This window comes from Borostomias antarcticus (assembly GCF_949987555.1).
Source record: "Borostomias antarcticus genome assembly, chromosome: 15".
Classification (NCBI taxonomy): Eukaryota; Metazoa; Chordata; class Actinopteri; order Stomiiformes; family Stomiidae; genus Borostomias; species Borostomias antarcticus.
Window position 1 is genome coordinate 3,720,588 of NC_140248.1, and position 10,222 is coordinate 3,730,809.

Below are 10,222 nucleotides of genomic sequence, written 5' to 3' on the forward strand. Positions count from 1 at the left end.
ATCTGTAGCGCGTTATATTCTCCTGTAAACACTCACGTCTGTGACGTCACATGTTTGAAATAGAATACCTGGCAGCCATGAAGCTTTGTGTGTAACAGTGCTGTCAATGGGGCCCTAATGAGAATGTGATATGCATGTGGTGCCTTGCAAAAGTGTTCAACCCTACAGGGCTTTCCACAAGGATATGGAGCAGCAGGGGAAAAGGCGAAACATTTTGGCCGCAAAAGCCCAAATTTGGTGGCCTCTGGCACATTCTAATGCATTCCATAATAATAATAATAATAATAAATAATTTTATTTATAAAGCACTTTTCATTGTGAAACAATCTCAAAGTGCTGAATCACAATCACAAAGCTGAAACATGTTGCTGAACGATAAAAGCCTTTTCACTGACACATTTATGAACGGGTCATGTAGCCTGTGGCCTATTTGCTTTGCAGTTGTGGTTTCCGATCTAAGCGGATAGCGATCCCCCTGTCCAAAAACAAGCTTCAATAAACCTATGATGCGATGCGGCAAGAACTTCTTCTGGAATAGACTACTTCGTTTGGTATGTTCATGTTTTATTTTAATTTGTAGCGACTGGCGAGACTGGGCTGTTCGATTCGACATTTGTGTGACCGGATACCAGCGGGCTCTAGACCGGAAACAAACATTTGTGTGACAGGATACCAGCGGGCTCTAGACCGGAAACAAAGCAAATAGAAACCAGGAAACCGTGACGCGAGCCCAAGTGGACCCCTGTCGCTAAGGCAACAAATACACAACAACCGAAATGGCAGGAGAGAAGGGCACGTTTGAGCAAAGGTTTTCTTTCAATCTTTTGCCCTCGAAGAAGTTATCCTTTCTTCAGGACAGAAGCATGTTAGAACTCCTCATGAAATGGTAAACTATATTTAGAATGAGAATATCCATACACAAGTTATTGTGTATTGCTAACTAGCTAACGTTGGCTAGTTATACTAGCTAATGAGTTGATGTGTGTCTGTTTCAGGTCCATGTTAGGAAGGATCTCAGCTCAGGCTTACAGTTTTGACCAGATCTTCTACCCGTACAACAGTCACGACTTTACACTGGTAAGTCATGCACACACACACACACACACACACACACACTCACTCGCCTCCCACATAACATGAACCTCAATGATAATGATGATGATGACAAAGCACTCTCTAATAACGTGTCAGTTATCATCAGAGTTTGTTCATCTAATGATAGCAGCTCTCCTGGTCGTAGAGACGACGGAGTGGCTCTAATGACGTGTGTGTAATCATCAGAGCTTCTTCCGGGACCCGTGTGTGCTGGCCAACCTGAGGAGGATGGAGGGAGGAGCCTGGGTGCCTCTGGGTGTGTGCTGGCTGTGGTAGCAGACTGTGTGCAGATTTAATACCTATGGCGTATGTGTACGCTGTATGAGTACGTATACTGTACGTCACAAATGTTTTCCTTGTGTTTCCCTGACAGTGACTGTTTAGGTGCATGTGTGTGTGTGTGTGTGTGTGTGTGTGTGTGTGTGTGTGTGTGTGTCTCAGACACCACAGCGGTCTCGGTAGCTGTCGAGGTGGTGCCGTGCAGTAAGGTGTCCATGGAGCTGTTTGACCCTCTCTACACTAGTGGACTTCTTAGGCCGTCTGGACACATTGTCAAATGCCTCCATGATGTTTATCCAGACTACGATGAACTGAGACAGGTCAGGTCACTCTCTCTCTCTCTCTCTTTCTCTTTCTCTCTGTCTCTCTCGCTCTCTCTCTCTCTCTCTCTCTCTCTCTCTCTCACACACACACACACACACACAAATCTCTTTCACAGAAACACCCTCCTTATCCGACACCTTTTTCTGGGACCTGTTGTTGTGTTTGGCAGGATACCACTCTTACGAGTCAAGAGTCTTTATTGCTGTATCCATTAGGCCTATACAAGAATAAGGGAGTCAAATTATTGGGTAACGGTTCCTCAACCTTGCAGCAACAACCGAATAATAATAATACTTTATAATGTTTATGCTGCTCTCCAGATGCTGCAGGAGGAGGAGTCGGAGTACTACGATGTGATTGGGCAAGAGGGCCGAGGGGAGTTCCTGTTCCGCCTGTTTAAGCACCTGTGTTTGGGAGGGGAGCTCTGTCAGTATGAAGACACCATCACGCCCTACATCAACACTACGAAGCACATCTACAAAGACCTAGTCAGGTACACACACACACACACACACACACATGAATCACACACAAAATATGCTCATTTTAAAGTGTAGTTGTGTAATGGCTGCCCTGTTTTTTTAAATGAATCCGATTCTGTTTTCTCTAGTGTCCAGAAGGACCCTGAGACCAAAGAGATCAGTGTGGTCTCCACTGTGCTGAAGGTCTCCGCCTATGTGAGTGGTTTTGTTTTCTGAGTGTCCCTCTTCAGCTCCAGTGCTCCCAGAGCTCTGAAGATGGAACGAGGAAGTGAGGATGGATTGGAGAGAGATTGATGGAGTGACAGAGTGATAGAGAGAGAGAGAGCACAAGGAAAGGAGAGGGTCATACAGTGATAAAACAGAGGGATGGAGGGATGGAAAGAGGGATGACAGAGAAAGTCAGACTGTATTGGAACCTGTGTTTCCCCCCCTGCCCCCTTCTGCAGGATGAGTCCGGCCTCTGTTACCCGGGGAGACGGAGGGAGGAGGAGCAGACGTTTGCCTACCTGATCATCGACCCCTTCAAACGCCATGTGTGTGTGTTCTACCACAGCTGGGGAGTGGGCTCCTTCACACTGTAACGCTGGGCCACGAGAAGGACTCCAGCCCACTGCCTTACTCTTAGTGACTGCCAACCTCATCGCCAGCCTCATCGCCTCCTCCTGTGCCCACAGCATAGCATAGAGCTTCATGTAGCTCTGTGATGGCCTGCGCCCGTCTGTCTTTCACCCACTAGGGGGCGTAAGAGCTCTCTCGCTCAGTGGGTTGGTTCTATTTGACTGGGGGAATGTCTCAGAGGGGCCCTGTCACAGTCAAGGTTTCCTTCTCCTTCGCTGTAGTCTTTGATCTGATATGATGGGATGGGCGAAAGCCAGCGCTACTCTACTCAACTGGTACCAATCCAGTCACGCCAGATCAGTGTTTTCTCAAAGGAAGGAAGGAGAGCGGAATGCATTTTGAGAGTGTTCAAGGAGCACCTTCCATTTTCAACTGTCCCTGTCGGCAGCTGTGTGTTGTGAAACGGTGAGAGTCGGCCAGCTGTCCCACGCCCCCGGCTGCTTCCCCTCTCATCCCTCTCTCCTTCAGGTCTGCTGTGAGAGGACTGGAGAGGGCAAAGGGCTTGTTCACGAAATCATAAACTCAACTAAACCCTACATGAGGCTTTGTTCAAATGAAAGGAGAGATACATTGTGTATCTGCACTTCATTTATGTCAATAAAACATTTTACATGGGGTGTGTGTTTTTATGTATTCCAAAAATTCAATTTTTGACATTGGAAACATCTCTGTGTTAATGTTACCAGTGTAATTGACTAACTTTCATAACAAAGCTGCAATTGAGGCTTGGATGAACAACACTTACACTGAAGTATGAAAGATGTCTGAACAGTATGATGGGACAGAGAAATTGCTGTGGCTTTAATTCCAGCCCCGCCCCTCTAGGCGATCACGAGTCCGCAGTAATCTAGCTAGTAGAGTTGAAAAAGTTTTGGAACTGCGAAACTGAGATTTAGGTCGTGTATTGTTATTCTGTCCAACTGCAATCATATTTCTTATTAGGGTTATGCAAACAGAAGCAGTGAGAGTGGCGCATCGGGCGTTTGGAGCAGTGTAGGCCTACTCGGCGGTGGAAGCGAAGGGATCTTCTGCAGAGAAAAAAAAAAGTTGGCAATTTGAAGGTATGTGGGACTACCAACGTGTTTTCCAAGACAGATCTTGACAACAAAATTCAAATGTAAAGGCATGATGTTAACAGTTTAATTTGATGGTCGATGTTCAGCGTTTTTATAGTTCAACAGCAATAGATAGATATTACAGAGTGGACGACTTGTTTTCCACGCAAAACAGATTTTTTTTTTTAAAGTCCAGAAAACACACCAAAACAATCTTATTATCACAATCCCAATTTGGGGGGTTCGTTTAGAATCTAGTAAGCGTCTGCATTTGTTTTTTGTTTTGGAAAAACTATTTGGTCAACTTTTGGGATTTATTGGAACCCCTCATTCCTGGAAGCATGGACGCGCAGCAGAGCGCGCCCCCGGCGGGGCAGCAGGTCGTGCACGCGCAGCAGAGCGCGCCCCCGGCGGGGCAGCAGGTCGTGCACGTACGCGGGGATTCGCAGACGGATCTTGAGGCGCTGTTCAATGCTGTGATGAACCCCAAGACCAGCCTGCCTCCCTCCCTGCCCATGCGCATGAGGAAGCTCCCGGACTCCTTCTTCAGACAGCCGGATCCTAGGGGCCACTCCAGACAAGTAAGATCCAGATAGCCTTTCCCTCCAGATCACACAAGCAAAACTGAACTGTGTGCAAAGGGCTGACCTCACCCTCACCCCAGCCTTGATTCTGCACAGTTTAGCTACATGCTTCTACATCGTTTTATCTTCTCTTATTGTTGTGTGTGTGTGTGTCTCTCTCTCTCTCTCACTCTCTCTCTCACACTCTCTCACTCTCTCACACTCTCACACTCTCACTCTCTCTCTCTCTCTCCCTCTCTCTCTCTCTCTCTCTCTCTCTCTCTCTCTCTCTCCAGGCCAGTTCGGATGGCGCTGTGTGCGGCTCTCTGACCCCACATCATGTCCGTGCCCACTCGTCCCCAGCCTCCCTACCCATCAACATCCTCTCCACCCCACCAGCAGGCGCCGTGGCAACACCGACCCTCCCGGATGACATGCCCCTCCCCCAGGGCTGGGAGATGGCCAAGACACCTTCCGGCCAGCGCTACTTTCTCAAGTGAGCGCCAGTGTGTCTGTTTGTCCACCTATCAACTCCTCTGCTTGTTACCCTGTGACACATTGCCTGTATGTCGGTCCATACTTCTGGACAGTGTACCCAGCTGATGTTTAAGTGTGTGCGTGCGTGTGTGCGTGTGCGTGCGTGCGTGTGTGTGCGTGTGTGTGTGTGCGCTTTATGTGTGTGGTAGAGCAGGTCCTGAGTTAAGGGCGTGTACACTGCCAGCTGGTTCCACTGGTTTCACAGCTACAGCAAACTATGGGAGCCCAGTCATGCAGAACGGTTGTGTGTGTGTGTGTGTGTGTGTGTGTGTTTGCGTGTGTGTTTGCGTGTAGCCACCTGGACCAAACAACGACATGGCATGACCCCCGTCTAGCCCACTTGCAGACGAACGCAGCTCCGCACCCCGTCTCCGGCCCTCCGCCCCACGCCCACACCCTCGCCAACCCTGCGCCCGCCACGCAGACGCACCCCGCCAGCCCTGACACAGGTACGGCCCTCCCCCCTCTCCCCCGTCCTCCTCATCACCCAATATCCCCCCTCTGTCCTCTCACTACCCACCCCCTACATCCCCTCTGTCCTTTTTACCATGCAACAAGGTTAGTAACTCTCTCGTCTCCCTTCCCTCTGTGCCCTCATCCTCTCCCACCTCACAGACCAAGATCAGCCGAGCTAGTCCATAATAGTACCCTGCCCGCCCCTATCCCCTGTTCCCTCCCCACCCCCCAACCCCCCCACATCTACACTCAAAACCTCACCAACCTACGACACACAGCACGGCCAGACCCCAAACAGGTCAGAAACTTAACTTTAGCCACTCCTTTCCTGTCTGCTCTAACTGCTAACTGCTAATCAGACCTGGGCTAATAATATGGCTCCAGTAACCTGAAAGTGAAAGCAAGAGGTGAGATTGGTTTACCTCGGCTTCCGGAACTTTGGAACCATTCCATTGGGTCCAATCAGAGTGCGCCTTTAGTATTTGACACAAGTGTTTTACAGATGTTTTGACCCAGGGCTGAAGTGTTTCCATGGTGAGTGAGAGTGACGCTGTGATGCTGTGCAGGTCCACTTCCTGAGGGGTGGGAGCAGGCCATGACTCCTGAGGGAGAGGTGTACTACGTCAACCATTCCACCAAGACCACCTCCTGGCTAGACCCACGCCTAGGTAACACACGCATGCATACACATGTACATGAGGCTGTGAGGGCCAAACTACGCCAATGTACCTGTTTTGACAAACGGGTGGCGCTCCATCAGGAAGAAAATGATTTCTCTTCAGAAAGAGAATTGTGCTGTAAAAATATCATTAAAATAGAACGTGTGATGAGTAATGGTGAATCGTGCTAATCTTGCTCTTACTCAGGAGTCGGCAACTGGGTTTGCCAAATGTTTTCTCAGCTAATATTGGGAAGGCCAGAACATAAATAGCAGTGCAATAAGCCTAAACTACAAATTGAACCAAAAAAAGAACACATCTGACTATTGCATAATAATATACACAAGACAATCTGATTTCACTCGTCTCATTTTTGCAACATATTTGCAACAAAACTGCCGCTGTTTGCAAAGAATTCCATCTCAGAAGTCGTTATGTAAGCAGGGTTCGGTCAAAGCAGCCTCTCCACCCCCAAACACAACCTGACGTAGAGAGACTGAAGAGAGACTGGAGAGAGACTGCTGGCTCCTCTCACTGCAGCAGCATCCTTGCTTTGGGTTTGACCTGGTAGCCTGGCTGGGCTCTGACCAAACACGGCATGCCCTTCACAGACGCAGAGCTCCCTTCACAGACGCAGAGCTATGCGCAGGGCATGGGGACAGTTTGGGAGGAATTGGCTACTGATGAGTCTGTAGATAGAATCATTGCAGAAATGAGCTCCGGCAAAGAGCCCTCTTGTTAATAATGATTTACCGCTCCAGTGTCAATGTTCTCCCTCTGTTGCTATGTGACTCTTGTTCTCCCTCTGTTGCTGTGTGACTCTTGCATAACACGTTCACGTTTCAGCTACATAATTGTCTGCAATGAATTTTTCAATAAACCATTCATGCACTGTGCACATACCTGCACAGTATACATAAAATTGGTTGGTCTGCAAGCAGATCCGGAGATATAAGATTGGATCTGTAAACCCCTCACATTACAAGATCATCTGGATCTGTAAACCTCTCACATTACAAGATCGTCTGGATCTGTAAACCCCTCACATTACAAGATCGTCTGGATCTGTAAACCCCTCACATTACAAGATCATCTGGATCTGTAAACCCCTCACATTACAAGATCATCTGGATCTGTAAACCCCTCACATTACAAGATCGTCTGGATCTGTAAACCCCTCACATTACAAGATCATCTGGATCTGTAAACCCCTCACATTACAAGATCATCTGGATCTGTAAACACCTCACATTACAAGATCATCTGGGCTGAACATCGGTACCGACCAACGTTCCAGACCAGGTTCTCCTCTGATTGTCAAGAGGGGTGAATCAGAGATAAATTGGCCCCAAAATCCTGTAGTGTGAGCCCGGCATAAGACTTGTAGTACAACACTTGTCTTAACCTTTAGACTATATGCTCATTCCCTGTAAATCTTCCCCCAGCCCAGAAGGTGAGCTCTGGCCTTGTCGGTGTGGCAACCCAGCAAAGACAACAACAGCTGCAGGAGAGGGAAAGACAACGGCACAAACACCAGGATGTGCCTCAGCCAATCAGAATGCAGGTCAGATGTCAACTTCAGCCAAATTCATGCCTTACCCACAGACTGCTGGGGCAATGAGTGGCATCTGAATATCTAGGTTAAGAATAACATACTTGTCTGCAAAAACAAAACATTTTGCAACATTATGGCCGTTCCTCATATTAACCATAATTATTAAAGGAGTAGTAAAGGGAAAATGCATGTTTAGTCCTGTTTTAAGGTTACTTATGATCATATACAATGGTTCAGATCAAAACGTAGACAACTAGCACTTTTGAGAAAGTCTGATAATTGCTCTACCACCGTTTTGGTCATACAATGGATGTGGGTGGGCACCATGAAAAATCATTCAAAAAACATGTTAAACTCTCAATTTCAAAGACAAGAAACTCACCGAGGTGTTAGTTGGCGTTCTGACATATAATTTGTCATAAAGTAAGATTCGAGTTCATCTGGAAAGGCTTTTTTAAATATTTAGCATAGAGAACTATTTAGTCGCAGCACATACGTGTGTAAACTTCCGCAAACTAGATAGCCTAGCAACATAAACAATAACAATAGCTACCGTAAATAGTTCCGCTTCCTGAATCCCCTCTGCGGATTAATCTACAACAGTCGCTTTAATACAAGTCAATGGATTTAAAAAAAAATATCAATAAAACCCTACAGGATTCATAGTTTGCGGCGAATTTGATGTCAGAACACCAACGGACACTAATTACCCCCGCGGTGAGCTTCTTGTCTTTGAAATCGAGAGTTTAACATGTTTTTGAAAGACTTTTCAAGGTGCCCACCCACATCCATTGTATGACCAAAACAGTGTTAGAGCAATTATCAGACTTTCTCAAAAGTGCTAGTTTTGTCAACGTTTTGATCTGAACCATTGTATATGATCATAAGTAACCTTAAAACAGGGCTAAACATGCATTTTCCCTTTACTACTCCTTTAAGCCAGGTTGGACCTAGCTCACCATGACGCACTGCCATCAGGTTGAACCTAACTCAATATGAGGAACTGCCTTCATGTTCTGAAATGTTTCGTTTTTGCAGACAATGCATATCACTTATTCAGGATGTGTTTGTATTCACTTGCACATGCGTGTCTGTGACAGGATGCAGGTATGAGGAGCCAGCTGCCTGCTAGTATGGAACATGAGGGGAATACGCTAAACATGGGTCCTTCTCAGGAGATCAGGAACAGGAGCTCCAACCATGCAGACTCAGCTCTCAACGGGTGAGTTTGTGTATTGAGATGTGTTTCGTGCAGATAATGTGGAGTATCCCACAGAAATTAAGTGTCTTTTTTTCTGTCCGTCTGTCTGGTAGGATCCACTCCCGTAACGAGAGCACTGACAGTGGATTGAGTGTAAGTAGTTTACCTCGAACCTCAGACCACCTGCTCAACACTGTGGAACATATGGACACAGGTAATAATATAGATATAGAACTGTTTTTCTTTTCACACTTTTGCATGTAATCATTGCAAATGGGTACAGTTTTGGTGCATGCTAATGTTCTGTTTTGTGTTCTCTGTTGTGATAGGTGACACTGGGGTTACTGCGTTACTGGAGACGAGGTCCGGGCTCTGCATGTCTAATGAGGGGGAGGAGCTAATGCCCAGCATACAGGAAGCTCTGGACTCAGACATCCTGACCGACATGGAGACCGTTCTCTCTGCATCCCGCATTGACAAGGATAGCCTGCTCACCTGGCTATAGACATGCATACACTCACACAGACAAACTTCATTATACCTCGCCTCACCATAGACACACATGCACACTCCTTCATCTGGATAGACACACACCTGCAGCTTTGGCACCAGACAAAAGCTCCTCAACTACCAACTTGTAGGGATGTGAAGACAATGGAATAATGACACTAGTTCTTGGATTGTTCACCTTCCACACTCTGGGTGAAGCAACCTCTAATTTCTCAACAGAATTTATAGTACTCGTTTCCTTATAATGTGTATACATTTTGTTTTGTTTGTATCAATAAGTATCTTTTTTGTTATTTGATTTCTTTATATCTAAAGCAAGTTAAGTATACACAGTCATGTGTTTTTACATCAGTAAAGAGAGGTACTGTGGATGACAAACGCTAAACTCCCCCCAGCAGTTCTAATCAGTTGGATGATCTCTGTCCCTGTCTGTCTGTAATAGTCACACACCCCAGTGTGGTACGCATCACAGCCTGTGCAAGTCAAGTTAGACAAGTTCATGTTTCGTTTGTTTTGTCTCTGATAAGCTCATTGTTTTTTTTGTCTTGCATGAAACTTTAAATGACTGACCTGCCTGGAGTGCTATATTGGCAATGTCAGGCTTGTAACTTTTGGGAGAATTGTATTGGTTTGCCATTGTGCCAAGTATTGCTGAAGTATTTGAAAGTGTTTCAAAAAGTATTTTACACAAGTCATACAAATAGCCTGTTCAGCATAACTTTTGTATTTATTTGTTTATGCATGTGTTTTATATAGATACATTATCTTTATATCTGTATGTTATCATTTTGATTTAATAAACAGTTTGATGTAGTTTTTTAATAAATACCATGCCACTTAAAGTACGGATCTACCCATTGTATAGTGAAGCGATGTTGTATGATGACC

At 46.1% G+C, this 10,222-nt stretch overlaps 2 protein-coding genes across 2 annotated transcripts; both read left to right on the forward strand.

Annotated features, from left to right (window-relative positions):
- Positions 1-776: 776 nt before the first annotated feature.
- cfap300 (cilia and flagella associated protein 300) lies at positions 777-2,761 on the forward strand (the record flags this gene model as incomplete). The annotated part of the gene is made up of 7 exons (XM_084449346.1): positions 777-886; positions 996-1,077; positions 1,282-1,351; positions 1,537-1,694; positions 2,019-2,191; positions 2,309-2,375; positions 2,627-2,761. The coding sequence occupies 7 exons, from the start codon at positions 777-779 to the stop codon at positions 2,759-2,761; spliced, it is 795 nt and encodes a 264-aa protein (XP_084305472.1).
- A 1,397-nt stretch (positions 2,762-4,158) lies between these two features.
- LOC311318123 (transcriptional coactivator YAP1-like) lies at positions 4,159-9,803 on the forward strand. Its single transcript, XM_084449348.1, has 8 exons — positions 4,159-4,434; positions 4,713-4,912; positions 5,248-5,402; positions 5,976-6,077; positions 7,514-7,632; positions 8,724-8,845; positions 8,938-9,038; positions 9,154-9,803. The coding sequence occupies exons 1-8, from the start codon at positions 4,195-4,197 to the stop codon at positions 9,327-9,329; spliced, it is 1,215 nt and encodes a 404-aa protein (XP_084305474.1). The 5' UTR covers positions 4,159-4,194; the 3' UTR covers positions 9,330-9,803.
- Positions 9,804-10,222: the final 419 nt, after the last annotated feature.